Source organism: Lactuca saligna, chromosome 9 (genome assembly GCF_052625555.1).
Source record: "Lactuca saligna cultivar CGN05327 chromosome 9, ASM5262555v1, whole genome shotgun sequence".
Classification (NCBI taxonomy): Eukaryota; Viridiplantae; Streptophyta; class Magnoliopsida; order Asterales; family Asteraceae; genus Lactuca; species Lactuca saligna.
This window is the reverse complement of record NC_136425.1, coordinates 161,982,373-162,009,020: the sequence shown is the minus strand read 5'-3', so window position 1 is coordinate 162,009,020 and position 26,648 is coordinate 161,982,373. Positions and strand designations below refer to the sequence as shown.

Here is a 26,648-nt window from a genome sequence, read left to right as displayed (position 1 = left end):
AGATTCAAGTTCCACCAACATTAACCAAAGTTGAATGTATCTTCCTCTTAAAAGTTCAACAAAATGTTTTACTTTTTCTTTATTCGGACAAAATAATTTAAATGTATCTCACGAAGACGTATTTGATGACTGTATCGTTGTTTTACCTTTAGTTTGCCGCTGTTGTTTCGGTAGTGAGATACACAAATGCTAGGTTAATGATCCAATGTTTTTACAATAGGGCAAAGATATTTTCTTGGATTAAGAAAGCTCATTGAGTTGACTAGTCGGAAAATAAATTAATTATAAATTAAATGTATTTAAACACTTATATTTAATTATTTATCCAATATTATAACAAGAAAAGATTCTTCGTAAAGTGTTTTTCAATTATATATAATTTTCTAAAGTAATCTTTTTGGACCATATCTAGACCTAATAAACATTCAAGGGTCCACTAAAATAATTCTAAAATATGAAAAATGTTTGACAAATAATTAAAATCCACGGATCATAGACACTTTATGTGATTTCTTTATCTAGTTAAGAATTGGACAATGTAATATGTTGAATGTGTCTTAAGATGACAAGTTTGATTAGGTCATTGTTTATTTTTTTTACTCTTTCCACACATACGCTACCTTGGTATGTTCCAATGTTTTTTACTATAAAAGCATCACCACGTTGCATGTTATTCACAAATTAACTTCTCAAGCTAATTAACAAAGACATCAAAGCACAAGTTTCCCTTTCTCAACAATGACATCTCATTTGCTTTTATTTGGTCTCTTGGTGGCGGGCTGCTCCCTTGCGTTTGCTTCGGACCCAAGTCCTCTTCAGGACTTCTGTGTGGCAGACCAAAATAGCACAGGTAAGAATTTATGTGTGAAGGTCGAGAAACACTCCAGCATTTTCATGCATGATTTGAAAACATATCATACTTAACTGTGATTAATAGTTTATTTATTTAATTGTTGTTCCTCGTAGTATTCGTGAATGGCTTGGTTTGCAAAGAGGCAAGGCTTGTACAAGCTGATGATTTCTTTTATAGAGGACTGCAACTAATGGGAAATACTTCGAATGCGGTTGGGTCTGCTGTGACTCCGGTGACTGTAGCAGAGTTGCCGGGACTTAACACTCTTGGTATCTCAATGGCACGTATTGACTTTGCCCCACAGGGTATTAACCCCCCACATACACACCCTCGGGCCACTGAAATTTTGACTGTTATGGAAGGCCGTATTCTAGTCGGGTTTGTCACATCCAACCCTGAAAACCGACTCATCACAAAATTACTTCAGAAAGGCGATGTTTTTGTGTTCCCACAAGGTCTGATTCACTTCCAGAAAAACGTGGGAAATGGCTATGCTGTTGCTATTGCTGCTTTGAGTAGTCAAAATCCAGGTGTTATTACCATTGCAAATGCTGTGTTTGGATCAAATCCTGATATCGCAGCAGATATTCTTTCAAAGGCTTTTCAAGTTGACGTCAACGTCGTCTATCAAATTCAATCTATGTTCTAGCTTTTATGCGATTTAAAAATGTTGTTTTCAGTGTTTTATACCCTTCAATCTTTTGATATTTGTTATTCTTGTGCTGCTATATTTAAAATTGAATAAAAAATATATATTTTTATTGTAACCGTGATTTAGATGTAAATCTTATTTGGAGTTAACTACTTCAAAACTATGGATCTAATGTTAGGATCTTGCATTGTGCTAGCAATTGAGTTCCAAATTACAAAAACAAAATAAGATTAAATGGTCCCACGTGCTTTAGAAAGTGAGAAGTTTGGTAATTAATTTTTTTTTTCTTCTGGATGAGTATGTCCTTATATTTCAAAACTTTCAATTACTTGCGTGATCGCTCCATAATGCATAACCTATGCAAATTGACTTTTGTATCATTTTAAATAATGTTTTACTTATTATAATTAAAAAATATAATAAGTAAACCACTACAAGAAAAGTATCCTTTACCAACGACATCTATGCCGATGACAATGGTTGTCGGTAAAATGTTTGTTATACGAACGACATGTTATCGGTACAGCTTTTTGAAAACTTTGACAAACTATCTTTGACCTGGACTCTATTCCGACGACTTACGGTTGCCATAGATTAGGTGGGAACGAATTTTTTTTGGCGGTCTACTGAAAACTTATGCCGACGATATGCCGTTGGTATAGGTTACGGATTTTATAATTTCGATTTATTTGTTTTTCTTTGTGTTGAAACAAAATAACGACGACGTTTTGTGGATATCTATCCCGGCGACATGTCGTTGGCATAAGACTTGGCGATCCACGTGAAAAATCAAAACTGGGAAAATCGAAACGACGTAGTTTTTTCTAACTCTATACCGACGACATGTCGTCGGCATTGGGTTTAAACCTAACATATCTTAGTCAATCGACTTCATTTGCATCGCAACTGTCTTTTGTTTCTCTGTCGCTCTCTCAACGAAAAATTACCACTCCAGCGATTCTCCTTTACCGTCGACGAGCTCGTATGCTTCTTAATCCTTCTTTTCTTCTATGTTACGGATTGCTCAAGTCATTTACCATACTTTTGGGTGGGGTTTTTTTTTCTCCAGTTGCCATTCACAGTCCTTCACTACCATCGGCATCTACATCTCTTTCCTGTGACCTTATTCCAGTGTACATCGTTGACCCTTCACCACCACTCATATCACCGATGATTTTGAAATAAAGTTCGGATTTCATTTTTTTTTTTTTTTTTTTCTGTTTTGGAAAGTTTTTGAGATATGATTGACTTATGTTTATGCTCACTGTGATGTATGAAGTCTTAATTGCTCAACCGGAATGTGTGTTTAGATGATACTCTAAAGCAGCTTCAAAGAGTAACTACAAGGTCAAACTCTATCTAGCCTTGAGTTTTTAGTTAAACTTGTTTAAGGAATCATTAGTTTCAAGTTTGGATCCATTATGTATTAACAAATGCAAATATACAAACTTTTACATTGAAGTGCAATAAGATTACTTCTACAATTTATTTCAACAAAACAATAATTGACATATAGTCAAAACTTAGATTGAATGTAAAACCTAAAAGCTTTATGGAGACTTCAAAGTTATCTTTTATTTGTCTAAAAGTTCAGCTAGCTCAATGTCTTCTGGTACGATCAGCTGTTTTTGAGATACCAACAGCAACAAATATACAAAACTAAGTAGTGTTACTCGTATTTAAACTAGAAAATACTAACAAAAAATATAAGACACATTTAGTATTGATATGTATAGGAATTTGTTTGGAAATTAAGCTCGGATTTTTTTATTCACAAATGCAAATGTAGAAATATAACAAATGAACAGTAGATTTGTCTATATTGGCATTGCTATTGTTATTTAGCATGCCTATAATAATATAATTTGCTCATTAATGCATACCTTTTGTTTTGTTTTGAATGTGTTTTTTGGATGTAAGTATCATTTTGTACATGCTTTCATAATTTGCTAATTGTAACATAGTATACTTTTGGATGTAAGTCCCAATACTTACTTTTACAAAAAAAAAAAAAAAAAAGTAACATAAAAACAAAAAACGTTTGTGTTCTTTCTATAATGGTTATTTTAATGCAATTGCTGCCAATGTAATTCTTGTATGGCTTGGTTTTGGACTATGATCTGGTTTCCTGTAGTTATCTCTTGGTTATGTGATTAAAACCGTGTTTTTTTTGAAGCTGAAAAGACCCGGTTATTTGAATGGGACCGGTCCATATTTAATCATTATACGGCCTGGTTGTAGAATTGAAACCGGGCTCTTATCTAATTTTATCAAGCGGGTCCTATGAACTTTTTTGTAGTAGTGTAATTACATTAATAATAATAGAATTTTTTTCGTTGGTTTCCTTACATGTCTATTAGATCTGATAATCCACAATACATACTAGACAATAACAACCTACATCAGATACCGACTACCAACTAGATACCATCTTTGTCTGTAGTTCCTAGTACTAATGATACCACTATACGAGTGATTTACCACCTTTTGATACATGTTTTGTTTGCTTTCCTACCTTTGATCGCTATCCACTCCTGCTCATCATCATAATCACCATTTTTAGTCGTAGACCAGACCACTGCATCAGCAATGAGTTTTGGTGATTAAAAAAAACAAAATTTATTATTTGTTTCCCTACAATTATGTTTAAATTTAAAATGAAACATTTGAGAATATCAATGTGTAATAAAGATTCAAGTTCCAGCAACATTAAGGCGAAACGGTAAGGAGGTTACTTGGCTACGCGTGGGTCTGATGTGGCAAGGTCACCTACGCGTGAACACCGCCCAGGTGCGCGTAGGTGCCTTGTGGCGTGGTGCGTATCACGGACGAAGACGTCCAATCAAAAAGAGAGAGAGAGTATGTAATGGGGTTTTTTTTACCGTTTGCATGTTAAACAAAAAAAATTAAAAAAAATACTTCTACTTTCTTTCACTTTTCTTCAAAAAAATGGATCCCAACCAAAATACTTCACCCACTCCAAACACCCCAAACACTCCTAATGATTATCAAGCTTATATGCAATTGTTGAATTCTCCAATCTAACAACAACCTTTATTCACTAACCTTCCGTACAACCCACAAATCCTCCAACAACAACGACCACAACAATAATTCATTCCCCAATTCAAAGGTTTCCAACAATAAGCTTCTCCACAATTCCAAACTCAATCGTCTCAAGTCGCATTATCTCAATCCCAAATCGTGAACCTCGACAATGACGATGTACTTGTCCAAGAAACACCACAATGATCCCCAAGAAGGCAACCAAAAGGAAAAGGGAAAAAGAAAAGCAACGACTTGGAATGAAGAAGAGGAAGAAGCTTTAGCAAAAGCTTGGATTTTCATATCCGGTAATTCGAGAAGAGGCAACGCGCAAACTGGAGAAAGTTTTTGGAATTGTGTTTTGGATCATTTTCACGCGCTACTTGGAAGGAAAACGGATCGGTCCTACGACGCGGTCAACGGGAAATGGCGTGATCTTCGTGCGATTTGCACAAAGTTTAATGACATATTTGAAAATCTAAAAAATATGCATAAAAGTGGTTACAACGATTTCAACATTTTATCAACCGTGTGCTACCAATTCAAAGTGACCAACAACGGTAAACCATTTGGTCACCAAAAAAACATGGGAAGTTTTCCGTCAAGGTCCAAAATGGGTCCTTAATCCGGAGACATCACATTTGGACTCGACCACCGGCTCCAACAAAAGAGCAAGAACTTCTGAATCGGACACGGGTTTTGGGTTAGACCTCAATGATGACGTCGATGTTGCCGAGGGAGACGGTCCACCTGAAGTCCAACTCCGTCGACCACCGGGAAGGGACAAAACAAAACGTCCGACGTCTTCAAGCGGGAAAGCAACCGCAACTAGCGACGATGGGCTTGTGGAATAAATAGATAAAACTTTGAGTTTTCTAGAAAAAAAAAAAAATACAAATCCACGGAGGAAGCTCGTCGCCAAAAAATCGCTCTTACCGATCTTCAAATCATAAACTCGAAGCCCCTACCGGATCTCGACCCCGAAAATCTCGCGACATTTATCAAAATCCAACAACGTGTCCGTGCTAAGTATGCGGATTAGGTTATAATATTTATGTTTTAGTTGTTGTGTGTGTTTTTTTTAAGTAAATTAGGATAAACAAGTAATTTATGATTTTTTTTGTCGTTTGAGTATTTTAGGAAAAATAAGTAATTTAGGTTTTTTTTTTTATTGTTGTGTGTTTAAAAATTAAAGCAATCTTTTTTAATTTAATGATTCTATTGTGTGTCTTATTTGAATTATTTTTTAATTTAATTTAATATAATTCATATAAAAAAGAAAAAAAAATGTTGTGGAGTGGTAACTATTTCTAAGGGTTAGTGGGTTGATAGTGGGTTAGTAGTGAAGGTGATATGGTGCTCACGTGAGTTCACTTTTTGAGTAGACTTGTGGTAACCATATCCCTTAGCCTAATCTAACACGCATGAGAGTACGCATGAGAGTGATGCGACCTTATAGCCTTTATAATAAATTTAGAATTTACCAACCAAATTGAATGTACCTTCCCCTAAAAGTTCAAGAAAATGTTTTACTTTTTTTCATTCGGAAAAAAATAATTTAAATGCATATCAAGAAGACGTATTTGATGATTGTAATGATGTTTTACCTTTAGTTCGCCACTGTTGTTTCGGTGGTGAGATACACAAATGCTAGTTTGACGATCCAATGTTTTTACCATGGGGCAAGATATTTTCTTTGATTAAAAAAGCCTTTTGTTTAGACTAGTCGGAAAATAAATTATAAGTTAAATGTATTTAAACGGTTATATTTAATTATTTTTCACATATTGTAAAAAAATAAAACATTCTTCACAGTGGGTTTTCAAGTTATATATAATTTTGTAAAGTAAGTTTTTTGGACCATATCAAGACCTAATAAACATTCAAGGTTCCACTCAAATAATTCTAAAATATGAAAAATGTTAGACAAATAATTAAAATCCACGGATCATAGACACTTTATGTGATTTCTTTATCTAGTTAAGAATTGGACAATGTAATAAGCTGAATGTGTCTTTAGATGACAAGTTTGATTAAGTCATTGTTTATTTTTTTACTCTTTCCAAACATACGCCACCTTGATATGTTCCAATGTTTTTAGTATAAAAGCATAACCAAGTTGCATGTTATTCACAAACTTCTCAAGCTAATTAACAAAGACATCAAAGCACAAGTTTCCCCTTCTCAACAATGACATCTCATTTGCTTTTATTTGGTCTCTTGGTGGCGGGCTGCTGCCTTGCATTTGCTTCGGACCCTAGTCCTCTTCAGGACTTCTGTGTGGCACACCAAAATAGCACAGGTAAGAATTTATGTGTGAAGGTCGAGAAACACTCCAGCATTTTCATGCATGATTTGAAAACATATCATACTTAACTGTGATTAATAGTTTATTTATTTAATTGTTGTTCCTCGTAGTATTCGTGAATGGCTAGGTTTGCAAAGAGGCAAGGCTTGTACAAGCTGATGATTTCTTTTATAGTGGGCTGCAACTAATGGGAAATACTTCAAATGCGGTTGGGTCTGCTGTGACTCCTGTGACTGTAGCAGAGTTGCCGGGACTTAACACTCTTGGTATCTCAATGGCACGTATTGACTTTGCCCCACAGGGTATTAACCCCCCACATACACACCCTCGGGCCACTGAACTTTTGACAATTATGGAAGGCCGTATTCTAGTCGGGTTTGTCACATCCAACCCTGAAAACCGACTCATCACAAAAGTACTTCAGAAAGGCGATGTTTTCGTGTTCCCAGAAGGTCTAATTCACTTCCAGAAAAACGTGGGAAATGGTTATGCCGTTGCTATTGCTGCTTTGAGTAGTCAAAATCCAGGTGTTATTACCATTGCAAATGCTGTGTTTGGATCAAATCCCGATATCACAGCAGATATTCTTGCAAAGGCTTTTCAAGTTGACGTCAACGTGGTCTATCAAATTCAATCTAAGTTCTAGCTTTTATGCGATTTAAAAATGTTGTTTTCAGTGTTTTATACCCTTCAATCTTTTGATATTTGTTATTCTTGTGTTGCTATACTTAAAATTGAATAAAAAAAAATACATTCTATTGTAACCGTGATTTAGATGTAAATAATATTTGGAATTAACTACTTCAAAACGATGATATAATGTTAAAAACTTGCATTGTGCTAGCAATTGAGTTCCAAATTACAAAGAAAAAATAAGATTAAATGGTCCCACGTGCTTTAAGAAAGTGAGGAGTTTAGTATTTTTTTTTTCCTTGATGAGTATAAGTATATACTTATGATTTCAATTCTATCGGTCCATATTCCATAACTTATGTAAATTTACTTTTGTATCATTTTAAATAATGTTTTGCTTAATATAATTAAAAAGGATAATAAGTAAACCCTAACCGCACATCCAATCCCATCCGCCTTTCCTTACGCCACCACACCCAGTCCACCCATTAGATTCCACTCCATTCTTCTAATAGCAAATGTTACTTGATGATCAATATAATCATAAATGGTGTATTAATTGTGGTTGCTCACTTCATATAACTAGGATGAATAAACTTGAGTGGATAAGAGTCGTAAAGTTTGAAAATAATAAAAAGCATTGATCAAAGGTTGCATAACCATTACGAATGGTCAATTCACAATAAACCGGTTGCATACGTGGACGGGTTAAAATACAATCTCATCACTGTTTCTCAACATGTTTTTGGAACTGGAAATAAAATCACTCTCGATGAGGAAGGAAGTATGATCAAGAATAAAAAGACAAATGAGGTTTTGTTTAAGTCCAAAAAAAAAAAGTTGATATATATCATTTGTATATCACTCTGATCAAATTAAGGTGCTCCTTTGAAAAGTAGTATATGACATAAGTTGTTTGTAGGATTAGAGAATCTTTCACTTAAATTTCAAGAACATCCATAAGTCAGTTACATAAGATTTGATGAGAGGATTACCAAATTTGAAATTTAATAATGATCACTTATGTGTTGCATGTGAACACGGAAAGCAACATCATCAAAGTCATTTAATTATAATTGAGATTAACATCACGAAGCTATTTTAGCTGCTACTTGTTGATCATTATGGACCTTCAGAAAAGGAAAATTATAGAGGAAAGAAGTGCATCCTCGTTATTGGTGATAATTTTTCAAACTTCACATGGGTAATCCATCATAAAGGGTGATGACTGGTGCTCCACAAAAAGAATATCAGGTTTTAATGAACATTTATTGTAAATATTGCATGTTTCATGTGTTCTTGTCCAAAGTTGAACCAAGAATGTCAAAGTTGTTTTAAAATATTCTGAATGGGTCAAAGCTTTCAAATTAGAATATTGGAGGTTAAAAGAAATTGTGTTTGGAGATTAATTCTTAAACCTCATGATGCATCTATCTTTGGTTTTAAGTAGGTTTTGCGAAATAAGGGAATATCATCTAGAATAAAGAAAGATTGGTTCTCAAATGATACTACCAGCAAGAAGGCATTCATAATGAGAAAGCTTTTTTTTACCAATTGCATAATTAGGAGTTGTCTGAATATTTCTTATGTAAGATGTTCACAAAAACTTTGATATATATAAAATGGATGTAAGTGCGCCTTCCTCAACAATGAACTTGAAGAAAGTGTGTACATGGGAAAACCTTTGGGGATTATGAATAAAAACTATCCTTATTGTTGTTATATTTTTGATAAAACTGTTTATGGGTTAAAACATGCTCCATGTGCTTGGTTTGAAACAATTTCTTGTTTTTTTTTTTTTTTTTTTTTGAAAATCTCAAAGTTCAAACAAAGCTCGGTAGATCCAACATTTTTTTTTCACAAAAGGTTGGCAATCAGTAAATGTTGGTGAAAATCTACATGGATGACATAATTTTTGGTTCTACGGATCGTTCTCTTAGAATGAATTTGAACAATCATTGCAAATCAAGTTTGAAATGAGTATGATGGGTAAAATAAATTTCATTTTAGGTTACGAATAAACCAATTTCGTGACAAAATTTTTACAAGTCAAGAATCTTATAACAAAAGTCTCTCGATAATATTTGGTATGCAAAATTGTTCGGATTCCCAATGGCATTTCTAACAAAATTAGGTCCGTGTAGGGTAAACCATCCGTGGAAATGCGCAATTATGAGAGAACCTCATTTGCAAGCAGTATAGAACATTTCCTGATAACTTCCTTACTTTATCATACCGCAAGTAAACCTGCTATTCATTGCCTGTTAATATGTTAGGTTTCAAGCTAATATGATAGAACCTCATTTGCAAGCAATATAGAACATTTCCTGATAACTACACAAGACTCAAACTCATGGTCTATTGTATCCAGCCAAAACCAGATTTTATATTCAAGCATATTTAGATGTAGATCTGGTTGGATGTCATATTACATGGAAAAGAACTTCGGGCTTATGGCAATTTCTTGATGGCAAATCGATCAACTAGAAATCCAAAAAGAAAACAAGTGTATCAATATTAAGGTTCACCACAACGATTGGAATGAAGCCACCATCCATAATTTGGCATTCGGAGACGAAGATCTCTTTAATCATCTTCCTTCATGGAGTTATTCTACAATAAAGCTTCCGGATGAGCAATTGGAAATGCCTATCACACCAAGGGCTTTCAATTTTCAGTTATTTTGGACAAAGGAAATTACTAAGATCGAATACTAAATAACAATCTTTTGATAAGATTTTATGTCATGAATGGAAAACCACAAGAGGATGTGCAGACGTTTAAAGGAAATAAATAAACTATTTCCATCAAACCAATAGAAATTTATAAGAACATAATTTAAGACTATGAATTTTATGTGTTGTGAATGGATGTTCAAATTTATAATTTCAATGTGGTGTACTTTCCTCTTATTAGTTCTCTTTATTTGATAGTCTTGTATGTTGATAACAAATATCATTTATTATACTTTGCCAACAACCTATATCAAGCAATTTATGGTAGTATATTTCAATGAAATTGGCAAGACTAAATACGATGTGTGAAAGTGTTTGAAACTCGAGGAGTTACATCCCAAAGGTAGTCTTGATAATCAACAAATGTATGTTGACGGACAAATTATTTAAACACTTAACCGGGGAGTTCTTTACGGTATGCAAACTTCTCATAATCGAATTTTAAAATGACTTTCTGGAATAATTCATATGGAACATTTTCCTACTTCAACAATTGAGAGTAAACTGTGGAGAATCCACATTCCTATAATTATTTATGTTGAGGAAAATAATGTAACAAAAGTTCGCTCTTGGTGGTTGGCAGGTTGGATTTTACCTTACAAGCCTATGTGAAGATTGAACCACAAAGGGGAAGATTGTTGGGCTTATTTTTGTTGTCATTTCTTGTCTGTGTAATATCAATACCTAGGTTTTTGATTTTGTATATGCAGACTAGTTGTATCTAGATTCCACCTAGGACTTATTTCTTATGTTGCACACCCAAGTGCATGTTAGCATACACAGTTGGTTATTTGTATTCACATGTAATATCCTAGGTGTCATTGTTTGATAGGTGATTCCTCTATTTGAATATATCATGTCCACTATAAATATGTGGCTGGATAAGTCAATCATATAACAAGCTAGACATAATCTTTTTCATCTTTCTGGCATAAAGCTTAGTGGATTTCATTAGAGTTTGTGCTACTACTATAAATCATTAAGCTATCCGTGAATCTGTTGGAAATTAAGCAATGGAATAGTAAACAATTCAAAAACCAACAGGGGTAAAGCTGGAAATGGGCAGCCAAATGATTAACTTTTATTAAATGAATGATAGCAACCTAATGATTGAGTTGTTGTACAAAGAAATTTCGATTGATGGATTGTAACTTCTAATCTATGATATTTATACTACTATACATCAACTGAAAATGAGAAATAATAGGAACAGTCAATTTTCCAACGGTCATGACTTCCCATGTGTTTTATTCCTTCGTAATTACTAGGTCAAACTTTGACCAACATTTCTCCCCCTCAAGGTTAACCTTTCTTCTTCAGATCTTCTATGCCAATTAGTGCACTTATCTCAGCAAACTTTGTTCTTGGCATTGCCTTTGTTAGAACATCAGCCTTCTGTTGATCTCTACACACATGCTCCACTTGAATATGTTCCCTTTCAACACACATACAAATAAAGTGGAACTTTTGTGTCTATATGCTTGCTTCTGCTATGGGACACCAAATTTCTTATGAGTGCTCTGGTGGATTGGTTGTCAATTAACAACTTCACCTTCTGTACTTTCTTTTCCATCAGCTCACTGAACAGGTTCCTTAACCATGGTCCTTGACATGTAGCTGTTGTTGCAGCCATATATTCAGCTTTACATGAAATTAGGGCCACAGTTTTCTGTTTTTGTGATGCCCATGTTATAAGGTTTCTTGAGTAGTAGTAAGCTACTCCAGTGGTTCCTCTCTTGTCTTCACAGTCATTATTGTAGTTGCTCTCACTATAGCCCACAACTCTTCCATTTATACGTAGATAACTATATATAGTCTTACAAAAGGAGCATAAAAAAACTAATTCTACCTAAAGACTAGGTAAGTAGATGACTTCTTCAATACCCAACGTGCACATCAATATGAATTAGTCAAATCCCATTATCCCAACTTTTGTTTATTTGGCCTTTAAATAAAATAAACCAAAATAAACTATTAACTTTTTAAACTATGTGACAATGAAACTGATTAACCCAACAATCACCCCCTTAATCAGTTTGGTAATACCACTCATTCACAACATCCTTTAACGATTCTTAACTTTTTCCGGACATCCGAAGTCTTTACCCAATCATGAATTTTCCTGGACACCCGACCTTCACCTCGGTCATGTCCAAAGTGCTCTATACCCGACTGTTGTTATTCACCACACAGAATCCGTTTTCACCTAAAACTTCTTGTGAAACGAGAGCCTTCTTCCACCGATCAAGAAAACAAAGAAACTTGCTTTTCCCGTCTTCTTTCACCTGCAAAACGAAACAAACCCAAAGCCACCTGCTTTGACGGATCTTTTAAGTTCGTTTTCTCACACATCTCTGGTAACTCTCTCCACTTTCCGACGACATACCTACAACCTACCGCTATAAGCACCACCTTGTCGGACACCACAAAACAAAAGGCAGCCATCAAAGAAACCAACCAAATGAACCAACTTTTGCGCCATTAACCAGTGACGAACACTAACAACTTCATGACCTCTGTTTACCTTCGATCCACAGGATGCTTTAACTGCAAACCTCATCGACAACAACTACTAAAACCAGTTGTGATCAACCCACTAACGACGATCCATCACCCTCATCACCAGAAACACGGGTTCCTACTGCATCTGCGCTGCTGCAAAGGGCTACCCTTTTTGTGAAACCGACTCTCAAACGGGCCTTGTTCCTTTTCACAAACCCTAAGCTTTGATACCAATTGTTGGTACAGGCCTGTAGTTAAACTTACAGATATATCTTTATGTGAGTTTGATAGAGATTTGAGTTCTGAAATATGTACAGTGGAAAAGGAAAATAAAAAAAAATAAAAAAAAAAAAAAAACAACCAAAAGACCTAAGCTCTGATACCAATTTTGGAAATTAAGCAATGGAACAGTAAACAGTTCAAAGACCAACATGGGTAAAACTGGAAATGGGAAGACGAATGATAATCTTTTATTGAATGAAGAATAGCAACCTAATGATTGAGTTGCTGTACAAAGAAATTTCAACTGCTGGATTGTAACTTTTAATCTATGCCATTTATACTACTAAACATCAACTTAAAAATGAGAAATAATAGGAACAGTCAATTTTCCAACGATCATCACTTCCCATGTGTTTTATAGCATAGATTAGAAGCAATGTTTTAAAACCTGGGTTGACCCGGCCGGTTCAACCGGTTGGACCGTGACCCGGGGTAGAAGGCAGGTCAATTGAGACCGGTTTTTTGAAAAAAACAAACCGGATCGAACCGGCTGGGTTTCCTCTAAACCGCGGTTCAACCGTTTATGTTGAACCGGTTAAAACCGGATTAACCCGTTTTAATAGGTTTTGGATAGTTGTAAACAAGTAGCGAACGCCAAAACAATGAGCCGTTTGCGGTTTCTTCAATGTTTTTAAATATTTAAACTTTGTGGATATTAAATTATTGGTTTTATATGTTTATATATTATGCATGAAAGTAAAAATATATAAAAATAGAAAAAGACCATAATCCGGGTTGACCCGTGAACCGGTCATCTTACCAGGTCAACCAAAAACCCGAGTTTTAAAACATTGATTAGAAGTTACTATCCATCAGTCGAAATTTCTTTGTACAACAACTCAATCATTAGGTTTCTATCCTTCATTCAATAAAAGTTAATCATTCGGCTGCCCATTTCCAACTTTACCCTTGTTGGTTTTTGAACTGTTTACTGTTCGATTGCTTAATTTCCATCAGTTGGTATAGAGCTTAGGGCTTGTGGTATTTTTTGTATTAAACAGTCGCATTGCTTAATTTCCAACAATTTGTATAGAGCTTAGGGCTAGTGGTTTTTTTGTATTTTCCTTTTCCTCTGTACATATTTCAGAACTCAATTCTCTATCGAACTCACATAAAGAGATATCTGTGAGTTTAACTACAGGGCCTGTACCAACAGAATCCTCTCTTGCAATGTTTAATCTGAATTGTTTCATTTATATTCCGCATTCGTTGCTTTGATTGTTGATTATAAATTCACTACAGTGAGTGATGATTTATTGGTATAAACCATATTTGTTTCTTGAGTATCCTAGCCCATGTGACTCCACAAATCCTGAAGAACCTATTAACTTGTCGATTATTCATATACATACTGGACGACAATGGCCTACATCAGATCCCCATTGGATACTATCTTTTTCTACAGTCCTTAGTACCAATGATACCCCTATGAGTGATTTACCACCTTCTGATACACAAGATACTCAACAATGACTATACGTCAAAAATGACTTTTGAGGGTAAAAGTAAAATATATTTTTACTATTATATAAAACATATTCACCATTTCTTGAATATTAAGAAGTACAAAACTTAATACAACATATACAATCATTTTATGCTTGATGTTTACTACGCATAAAACTTGTAACGCTTACAACTTATAAAGTTTCCTTCTAATTAAATAAGAAAATCAATGTATACGTTTCGTTTCATTACTTGAGAAAAATTCTCATTTGTTTATAACATCACATTGTCTCTCAATTCAATATCCATAAACCCTAAACGTCCTCATTTCTCTACACCATCAACACATTTAACCGCCATCTCCAGCATCTCTCTTCTATCACATTGATTTTCAGGCAACGAACACCACCAGAATCCATACATGCATCTCTCTAACCTGACTTACGATCCAACCCCGGGCCACTCCACCACTCATAAACCCTAAACGGAGAGTTGTCGTCACTGATTTCAAACTCATTTCTCTGACGCCATCATCGCTCCTTCCACACCCACAAGACAGAGAAAGAGAGTGTGTTTTTACTCATCACCCTTGCCTCCTTTGCCCCCATTGGTAATCATAATTTCTATCACACACTCTGACTGTGTTTTTTTACTCGATTCATTCAAATTTTATGTATATATACGCTTCCAATCGCATTGCACTTGAAAACTGAACAACTGAAACCATACATAATGTTGATGGCATGCATGCAGTTAGGATCTACATCAGTGGTTTTTCATCTTGATCAGGACGAAAAAACATGGTTAGTCGTTCTTCTGTTTTTTCGTTCGTTATGTGTTTAAATATCACATCAATTGTAAATACTGATTCATAATTTTGATTGATATCCACATTTGGAATTTTTCGATGTCGATGGTTTCTTTTTGTCCCCAATCGTGAAATCTCGACGCCCTTTTACTGGGGTTTTTGATTCTGGGATGTAAATTGTTTTTGGGTTTCTTTTGATACCCACATTCGTAACTGAATCCTAACTATTAACTAATCTATTTGAAGGGTTGTGCTTTGATTCTGTGATGAATGTTTAAGCATCGTTCTCGATGTTTTTAGATGTGGGTCTAATATTAATAGTTTATGTGAACAAATAATAATGCAGTGAATTAGAACGTCTGGGAAAATTTCATTCATGGAAGAAGTTACTGTCCTAATTTTAAAAGAAGACCTACATTTTGAAATCCAAGGGACAAAACAAGTACTTTTGGACGTTGAAATTGATATGAAATTGTCTCATATTTTCAGTAAAATTTTGTTAACTGCATTAAGCTTATAAGAGTCATCATGCGTAGTAAGAAAGTTTGTGTCAAGTTCATAAAAAAATTTCACATTAATATTTGCAGGTCGTTACTTGATTTATTAGTATCAATATCATATACACAATTTGTGCCTTTTAATGTATCTATTTGTGTATTTTTGTATGTATATGTGTGTATATGTATGTGAATGTTTGTGTTTGTTTATCTATGTGTGTATGTGTAATTTTTATGACCATTTGCGTGTATATATGTATATTCGACTGTTTATATGTCATTGTGTATATGTGTATTTTTCTATGACTATTGTATGACACTTTTTTTTTCATAGATACGAATGTATACAAAATTATTGGTGGGAATCCTCAAATGGCTTTCATGATGTAAACATTTACATGGTGACACGTATATATATCCATATGACATGATTGTTGTTTTCTGTAATCTTGATTGTTGGTTCATATATGCAGGGGTAGAATGAAGGTGAATGGTAGTTTTAATGTAACCCAATAGTTCACTCATGATATATTTCTTAAACATGTCTTTCATTTTAACAAATGATACTTTAAAGTATGATTATGCTAATGTTTGATTTTTTTTTTTTGTTTAGGGCTTGTGGTTGATTCCTCCTTTAAACTTCCATTAGGCGGGTAAGCTATATATTGACATATTACTAATAATTTCAAATGTTAACAAAAACTGATTAGTTTTTTTGCTTCTTTGTGACCCTTTCTAGGTTCTTCCATTCAACAGTAAACCATGTGATGTGACAAAGAATTTTTGAAGTTTCTTCCCAAAAAACCATTTTACATGTCATTCCCACTTCTTCCTCGACACGATTACGAGCCCTGCTCTTACTATTCAAAAGCTAACAGCTTAGCTGCTTCGGTGCTAATGTGAGATGGTATGAATTTAATGATTATTTGATATTATAATGTAAAATTATTAGAATGACTATTAGATATAAATTCAATTCATATTCATCTTTAACTGTTTATAATTCTTCCTTTTAAACTACTAATTATATGGTTTTTTTAGTAATTCTTCCTTTAGTAATTTGATGTGATAATGTAACATTTTTTTTCTCTTGCTATTGACTTCTCGTGTTTGACTGGTTCTTGAGTTGTATACAAATATTTTTGTGCATTTGTATCTATAGGTCTACCGATTTTTTAGTATTAGAGTGTATATGCAAGTAGTTGGATGGCTATCTGTCTGTGTAGATGTGTATGTGTTTTTATTTGTATCTATGTGTATGTTTCTTTTTTTCTATATATCTATTTGATTGTTTATTTGTATATGCCTAATTATACATGTGAATGAATTTGTCTGTGATTTAGTAAGATTATTAAACAAACTGTACCTTGATTTATAGTTGAAAATTTGAAATTGTTGAAGTTGCTTTTGCCAATGTCCTTTGTTTTTTGAGTTTACTAAGAAAATACTAGAATATTTGTACAACCCACTATTAGATGAACTAACGTGTCAATATGATTACAGGAACCAAGTGTTAATTGGGGAAAATGTCACTTGTGGTTGCTAATAGATATACTACTTGGAATCAGAGTGAACAAGTGGTTATAAGTATGTTGTTGGGTAATGACATCTTCTCATTTACATTAAAACCTTATTTGATTAAAATCCCAATAAGAATTAAAAGGTACATTATAAACAAAAATCAATGTTTAATCGTTTATGGTGTCATCTTTGTAAAAGTTGATTGTAAACCATGGCAAGGATGCTACTGGATGCTCAAAACTTTTCTTCTTGATAAGAACTTGCTTAATTTAGTGTCAACTTTAGTTTTTCTTTAAGATAAATGGTTTCCGAGATTATAAGTTGTTATTGCTCATTTCTCTTATTCATTTATTCATTTTAATAGAGATTTTGCCAATGGTAGGTAGAGAAAATACGTTGTTATTTCCGACAATGATGTTGGGAAATGCAAGGATTTCTACTAGGGGTTTACCAGACCTAGGATATGGACGTCGGTGTGGACCATAGTTAATAATTTGATAAAGAACAACCATTAGATGTGAACGCAGAGACCTCATTTGTCACTAGAATTTCATATTTTTAGAATGAATGTTGATTATTGTGTCTTTGTGTGTATTTATTATTCGGGAATGGTGATTGTATTATTTGTCAAGTGAGGTTTTTAGATCTGTAAATCACAATATATTTGAACTATTTTGGAATTGATGACATGATTACACTTGTGATTTGTAAATGATAAGAGTCCAAATTAGTATGTATTTTGATGGAAGGGTATCCATAATCTTCATGTAGCTGTTGAAATCTTTTTTTTTTTTTTGAAAATTTCATTGAGATTGGTGGCTGTACTGCAAGTATCTTTAGAACTTCATTTTATTTTATATTATAAAAATATATATAACTTGGTTGCTATATATTAGTAGGTTACATATAGATATGTATGTTTTAACCGACAACAAATGTTTCATATATATATATATTTTTAATAGTTTTTGGCTTTAGTATCTCTAAAATAATTTGTATGTTTAGCAAACAATGTGTACCGAGTATCAAATAAATTATGCCATCCATTCAAAGTGAAAACTTGAATATAAGGTAAAAGAAATTTTTAGTATATGCTTTATAGTTACATAAAAACAATATGTTAATACTGAATTATAATATATACAATTATTTTGTCTTATTTCAGCTAATTTACTAGCCTATCATCTTTAGTCATTTTTTAAATGTACGAAACGTTTAAATAACAATTTATCATTTTTAAGTTTGAACTTTTTGATTTATTATATTAGTATAACAACTGAAGCTATACATATACTATAAATATTTTTTGAAAAAAGATAGTCTATATTTTTCATGGTAAGAAATTTTAGAAAAATATTTTCTAAGCAGACAAAATAATATTTTTTGATAAAAATTTCAGTTTTTTTTAATTAAAAATTTGAGATTTAACATTACATAGCGATGTCAAAAGGGTCATGACATGAAAATACAATTGAACATGAGGTTGTATACTCTTCAACAAAATTTTGATTTTATTCCAAAATAGCAATACATTATTATTTTTATACCCAAAATAGTTTTATACCGAAATAGAATTCCAAAAGCAAAGTTTTCAATGAAAGATAACAATTTACTGTCCACTAAAAGAAAAGAAAGCAACTTCTACTCACCACTCCATGGTAAAAAAAAAAAAAAAAAAAAAAAAAAAAAAAAAAAAAAAACTAATTGTTGCTTCTAAATAATTCATCAAATGAAACAAATAGCCGCAGTAACATTGCACACCTCTAACTATATCAGATTGTCGGTTTCCCAATACAAATTGTTATTTTGATAATTATGTTTTTTTCGGGCTGTGCAGCTACCCACCTAGATAGATGCTATTCACCGAAAGAAACTATTTGACATAAAATAATCTGGAAAAAGGCTAATAGGAACCATCCGAAGGGAAAATAAAACTAATCGTCGCATGGAATCTACCCACTGAAAGACATTATCTAGAGTTGCCGCATCGCGCGGGTATCCCACTAGTATATATATATATATATATATATATATATATATATATATATATATATATATATATATATATATATATATATATATATATATATATATATATATATATATATATATACTATTCGTTTCCTTAGATTTATGACTACATTTAAAATGAAACATTTGAGAATATCAATGCCTAATAAACATATTCAACATTCCACCAACATTAATCTAAAACGCATTAGAGTGATGAAATTCTAGCCTTAAAATGAAACATTTGAGAATATCAATGCCTAATAAACATATTCAACATTCCACCAACATTAATCTAAAACGCATTAGAGTGATGAAATTATAGCCTTTATTATAGATTGAAAATATATAAACCAAAATTGAATGAATCTTCCTCTTAAAAATTCAACAAACTGTTTTACTTGTTTTTTATCAGGACAAAATAATTTCAATGTATGAACAGGCACACATATTTTATGACTGTTTCGTTGTTTTATCTTTAGTTCCCAACTATTGGTTCGATGGTGTGAAACACAAATACTATCGGAAGTGAGAAACACAAATACTATCGGAAGTGAGAAACACAAATACTAGATTGACGATCCAATGTTTTTACCATAGGGCAAGATATTTTTTTGATTAAGAAAGCTCTTTGATTAGACTAGTCAGAAAAGAAATTACAACTTAAATGCATTTAAACAGTTATATTTAATTATTTATCACATATTGTAACAATAAAACATTCTTCATATTGGGTTTTCCAATTATATATAATTTTCTGAAGTAATTTTTTTGGACCATATCAAGACCTAATAAACATTCAAGGTTCCAGTCAAATAAATCTAAAATATGAAAAAAGTTAGACAAATAAAATCCACCGATCAAAGATACTTTATGCGATTTTTTTTTATCTAATTAAGAATTGGACAATGTAAAAAGTTGAATGTGTCTTAAGATGACAAGTTTGATTAAGTCATTGTTTATTTTTTTACTCTATCCACACATACGGTACCTTGATATGTTCCAATGTTTTTTACTATAAAAGCATCACCACGTTGCATGTTATTCACATACTTCTCAAGCTAATTAACAAACACATCAAAGCACAAGTTTCCCCTTCTCAACAATGACATCTCATTTGCTTTTATTTGGTCTCTTGGTGGCGTGCTGCTCCATTGCGTTTGCTTCGGACCCTAGTCCTCTTCAGGACTTCTGTGTGGCAGACCAAAATAGCACAGGTAAGAATTTTCATGCATGTTTTGAAAATATATCATATTTAACTGTGATTAATAGTTTATTTATTATTATTTTTCCTCGTAGTATTCGTGAATGGCTTGGTTTGCAAAGAGGCAAGGCTTGTACAAGCTGATGATTTCTTTTATAGTGGGCTGCAACTAATGGGAAATACTTCGAATGCGGTTGGGTCTGCTGTGACTCCTGTGACTGTACAGAGTTGCCGGGACTTAACACTCTTGGTATCTCAATGGCACGTATTGACTTTGCCCCACAGGGTATTAACCCCCCACATACACACCCTCGGGCCACTGAAATTTTGACTGTTATGGAAGGCCGTATTCTAGTCGGGTTTGTCACATCCAACCCTGAAAACCGACTCATCACAAAACTACTTCAGAAAGGCGATGTTTTCGTGTTCCCACAAGGTCTGATTCACTTCCAGAAAAATGTGGGAAATGGCTATGCTGTTGCTATTGCTGCTTTGAGTAGTCAAAATCCAGGTGTTATTACCATTGCAAATGCTGTGTTTGGATCAAATCCTGATATCGCAACAGATATTCTTGCAAAGGCTTTTCAAGTTGACGTCAACGTCGTCTGTCAAATTCAATCTAAGTTCTAGCTTTTATGCGATTTAAAAATGTTGTTTTCAGTGTTTTATACCCTTCAATCTTTTGATATTTGTTATTCTTGTGTTGCTATTTTTAAAATTGACTAAAATATATATATATATATATATATATATATATATATATATATATATATATATATATATATATTTTATTGTAACCGTGATTTAGATGTAAATCTTATTTGGAGTTAACTACTTCAAAACTATGATCTAATGTTAGGATCTTGCATTGTGCTAGCAATTGAGTTCCAAATTACAAAGACAAAATAAGATTAAATGGTCCCATGTGCTTTAAGAAAGTGAGAAGTTCGGTACTAAATTTTTTTTCTTGATGAGTATGGTCCTTATGGTTTCAATTACTGGCGTGATCGCTCCATAATGCATAACCTATGCAAATTGACTTTTGTATCATTTTAACCTATGCAAAAAGTATAATAAGCAAATTGTAACCCCACACCCACTCCCATCCACCTCTAGTTACGCTACCATACTACTACAAGAAAAAGGGGTATTAGAGACTCACACAATCAGTCTCAGATGGATAATAATCGGTCTATGATGAGATTTTGCTAGTCCCCAGCTAGTCCTAGATATTGGGTTTCTTATGTATATGGGACTAAAAATCAATCTCTAATACATCAATGTCACACCCTCAAACTAAGGATGGCGGAAACATCTGTGGGTGGAGAACTTCATGTATAGTATCTTAACAACGAGTATAATAGTGATCAAAATAAATACAATCATCATGAATATAATCGAGAAAGTTACATGGTTTCATGAATATATGTTTCAAAATCGATTACAATATAATGATAAAATGGTTTGTCTAACGTCGTAGCGTTCCATCCTCAAATGCTGGTAGTCACTTAGTTTTATTGATTACCTGAGAATACAAGTAAATTTTGAAAGAGTGTCAACAATTAAGTTGGTGAGTGCATAAGCTTTTGTTTATAAAGTTGAAAACCTTTCTTTGTAAATGTAGTATATGCACAAGAAAAATCTAATATTTTCCTTATAAAATGAATTGCAGTCTTAAGACCAGAAGACCGAAATGTACACGTATTTTTTCCATACTTATAATAGTGTATGTAGTTTCATGATAATAAAACTGAAACAACCCAAAATTACAAGCCAAAAATTTCGTTTGAAAACAATACTAAAACCATAATATCCAAATATCATATAAGACAACATAAGTCGTGTGTCTCAAAATTTCATAAAATATGTCTCTTATCAACTGGTGTCAAAGTCATGTCAAAATATCAGAGTCTAACTCCTAGGCTAAAACTATGGTGTATGCCATGCCATCAACACGAGCCCTTCCCCTTGCTAGCTGAAGTACCTGAAACCAAAACTGAAACTGTAAGCACGAAGCTTAGTGAGATCCTCCAAACTACCACATACCATGCAATAACAAATAAATCACATACTGGGCCTTACCCACTACATCGGACCGAAGTTCGGAACTGACTAGGGCCTCACCCTCTGCATCAAATCGGAGTCTGGAAATAACTTGGCCTTGCCCACTGCATCGGACCGAAGTCCGGAACTAACTAGGGCATTGTCCTCTGCATCAGATTGGAGTCTGGAACTGACTTGGGCCTTGCCCACTGCATCGGACCAAAGTCCAGAACTAACTGAACATAACATAACATAATCATAACATATAACAATAACACATATACTGCATGCTACATCAGACCGCATCCCGGAACCCATAACGCATAGACAAGCCTGAATCAAAAAGACATCAAGCATACTGAACTACTGCTATCTAAACAGGCCGACATTGTGGCCGTAGACCCGTTCCTACAATAAGGAGACTCACCTCGTAAGGCTGACTTCTGAAATGTTGATCGGGAGTTGTTTGACTGCTGCTCCGATAACTCCCTGGCTACAATTCCCATAAAGACACTTAATCAAACACTGATAAATAATCTTAGGGTAAAATGACCATTTTAGCCCTGGTCAAAGTCAACTTCCAGTTGACCTGACTCGTCGAGTTGGGCCGCCAACTCGTTGAGTCCCTATTCTTTCTTTTATCCTTCTATCTGACTCTACTCGTCGAGTTTAGAAAGACTCGACGAGTTCCCCTTCTATAATGACATTTAGTCAACCTTCATCTGACTCGCCGAGTTGTATGAACAACTCTTCGAGTCCTCTTTCATCATATGAACACGTCCAAACTATGACTCGTTGAGTTGTTTGAACAACTCGTCGAGTCTGTTCTTGTAGGTAAGGAGATTGCCTTGGACTCGCCGAGTGTTTTCTATCGCTCGTCTAGTCCCATGATTTCCAGATTGTAGCTATATCTCAATATGTCAGATCACTCCTATGGACTCATCTCAATGCTTGTTATTACTCAGCTAGGTCCCTTTGAACCACAACAGATTGGGGACTGAAGCCCCTGGACTCGCCGAGTTCCAAGAACAACTTGTCGAGTTGCCTATTGTCCAAGTCTATAATCTCAATTTCTGGTGTACAATTGTCATCCAAAAGGTAGATATGGGCTTCTAAGATCGATCTAGCACGTAAAGTTATGAACTTTATGTGCATGCATGGAAGTATAAGCTTTAAGGACCCAAAATGAGGTCTAAAGGGGTGCATGGGCTAATATAGCCATAAAACTTGCATCTTTATGCCATGAACTCGGTTTTAGAGTCTAGATCTGGAGGTGAATCGACTTGGGATGTCCAAGTCTTAAGGATTAAGCTTATTGACCCCAAAACTCCACAAAGGGGCAAAGGAGAAAATCTATAAAACCACAAGTCAAGTTTTGAGCTTGATTACTTGAAAGCGAAGAGAAACTGATGGTGTTCCTGGATCTAGTCCTTCTCCCTTGATCCTTCTTCCTTCCAACTCTTCTACTAGATACACAATGTACCAAAAACCCTCCAAGTCACTAAGAAAGCTCAAATTTGCCAAAAGGAGTTAGGGTTTCGAAAGTAATGCTTTGGAGGTGATGGAGGCTGGAACTGAAGCTCATAATGTTGTTTAAATAGGGTGTAAAGCCCTTTAATTAGGGTTTCATCCAGACTGGCCTAATCGCCGAGTCCCAACATGGACTCGGCAAGTATGTCACTTAAACCCGCATCCCAACCTCGCATCTACTCAATGAGTTAGGGCTGCCACTCATCGAGTCACTAATACAAATGATATAAAAAATAGATCAAATACGTACCAGAAACGGGACGTTACAAAAACCCATTAGAATGTAGAAATCTGATGAGTGCAAATAGCTATACCTAATTTTAATATTTATAACCTAACTACCTTAACTAAAAAAATTGCACATAGACAGTGTACCAAGTCAAATTATAAAATAGTCGGATAAGTCGGGTGTCGATCACAAGTAACGATTTTAACTTATCAATTTATCTACCACTAAATTAACCTAGTTTTAATAAAGCAAGGGGTTTTTATCTAATTTTGCAAGTTTAGATGAACTTAATTCTTTAACACAAACTTAATCAATAAACAAACACTTCTGTTGGTTCAAATCCACTTTCACTCAATGGCTAATAAATTAGCTATGACAATTATTGTTGGTATCAATTAATAAAGTATTAGCAATTGAATTCCAAATTTACTAATATTCAATCAATTCATGTAAATTGTAACACCGTAGATTTCAAAACAAAATTTTCAATTTTTATAAAACATAATTCCATCAATATTCATCAAACAACCATATTAATTATCCAAAATAGGTCAATACAAAATCCCAAGATCACAATGTAAAAACTCCGAGTGTGTGTGTGTACGGATCAAGCCGGCGCCTTCCCGCGATCGTCACTAGTAGCTGAAACAATAACATTAAACACTGTAAGCACAAGGCTTAGTGAGTCCCCCAAAACACCACATATAACACATATTAGCCACTAAAGGCTATAACTCTATGGGTCCGTGCACCCAAACTCTGTGAACCCTCAGGTTCTATCTCTGATAAACATGCACTACATAAATCACATAGAAATAATGCAGTACAACACATAACATGCATAGCATACAATACTCTATCACATAACTCAGGTTACCTACTCAAGGTAATATAGTATAGTGAGAAGACTCACCTCGCGTATCTCGGTATCTCACGAATCCTGGAAATCCCTCGTGCTCGATCCTCCGAGCTCTAATCCTCCTATAACATTATATGCTTCTAATTAACACTTTATATCTCTAAGGTTGACTATCTATAAGGAGTCAACACAGGTCAACTCTGGTCAACGGTCAACGTTCAACTCTGACCGGACTCGGCGAGTACCAAGGCGACTCGGCGAGTCTAGACGTTTTTATCAACCCTCTGAAATCCTCTTACTACACGTCGAGTATCCCCCCCTTTACTCGACGAGTTTCACCTGAATGAATCGCGGGGCCACCCCGACTCAACTCGCCGAGTCTCAAGGACAACTCGGCGAGTCCAGGTTTGACTGAGTCCACTCGTCATCCCTCTCCAACTCACCCTGTCTCATTAAGTCTACCCATGACTCGATTGGACCACTCGCTGAGCAGTCCCAAGGCAATCTTCAAGCTACTCGCCGAGTCGGATGAACAGACTCGGCGAGTCCATGCCATGCAACCACTCCAACTCGCTTCTAAGGTCAGATCTGCTTCCAAAAACTATAGATCAGGCCTCCCTCAACTGATTCATCACGTAGAGCTCCTATCTTGGTGCTCATAACACACCCTATAACTCAATAATGGCGTTTTTGACCCAAGGCATGAGGATTCCAATCCAAAGCCTCCATTGATCCCCAAAAGCTTAGGTAAAGGGACACTCTGGACCTCTAAGGGTCCATATCTATGGTTCCAACCTCATAAGGGACCAAAAGAACACCAAATCTTGCCATAAAAGGGTTCAACAAACCCTAAATCTAGATAAGCAACAACAACAAGAAGGTAACTCGGATTTATTACCACAAAAGTGATGCTCTGGACTCCAAACCCACAGAAGTTGCTCCTTCTTGCTTTCCCTTGGCTAGCTCTTCTCCTTTCCTTGCAAAAAAATGGCGCCTCCAAGGTCAATAATGGCCTCCTACTTAGCTCCAATGCTCACACTCGATTAGGGTTTCACTCAAGGGGCTGGTGAGCACAAATGACGGCCATTAGGCCCTTTAAATAAGTCTCAAACCCGAGAAATTAGGGTTTTATTACACAGCACTGACTCGCCGAGTCCATATCCTGGACTCGTCGAGTCCAGGCGCGATCCTGCGTCCAAATCCGCGTCCCTACTCGGCAAGTCTGAGCTCCAACTCGCCGAGTCCCCCCTCACAAAACAACAAAATACAACAAACAAGATACCTGATAAAATCCGGCTGTTACAACTCTCCCCCACTTGGACTAGACTTCGCCCTCGAAGTCTCGCTCTAAAAACAGCTCCGGGTGCTGCTCCTGCATCATACGCTCTGGGTCCTAGGTCATCTTTGATCCCCTCCGATGTTGCCACTGAACCAACACCAGAGGTACCTCCTTGTTTCCCAAAACCTTGATCTTCTGATCCCTGATGGCCA

The 26,648-nt window shown here is 34.7% G+C and overlaps 1 protein-coding gene and 2 pseudogenes across 1 annotated transcript; all 3 read left to right on the top strand.

Moving 5' to 3' along the window:
• Window positions 1-733: 733 nt before the first annotated feature.
• On the top strand, window positions 734-1,502 carry LOC145017468 (putative germin-like protein 2-1). Its single transcript, XM_078975498.1, has 2 exons — window positions 734-850; window positions 967-1,502. Exons 1-2 carry the CDS (start codon window positions 739-741, stop codon window positions 1,500-1,502), a joined length of 648 nt encoding a protein of 215 aa, XP_078831624.1. The 5' UTR covers window positions 734-738.
• Window positions 1,503-6,740: 5,238 nt separating this feature from the next.
• LOC145017513 (putative germin-like protein 2-1) lies at window positions 6,741-7,504 on the top strand (annotated as a pseudogene).
• Window positions 7,505-20,397: 12,893 nt separating this feature from the next.
• Window positions 20,398-21,126, top strand: LOC145015613 (putative germin-like protein 2-1; annotated as a pseudogene).
• The last annotated feature ends 5,522 nt before the right edge of the window (window positions 21,127-26,648 follow it).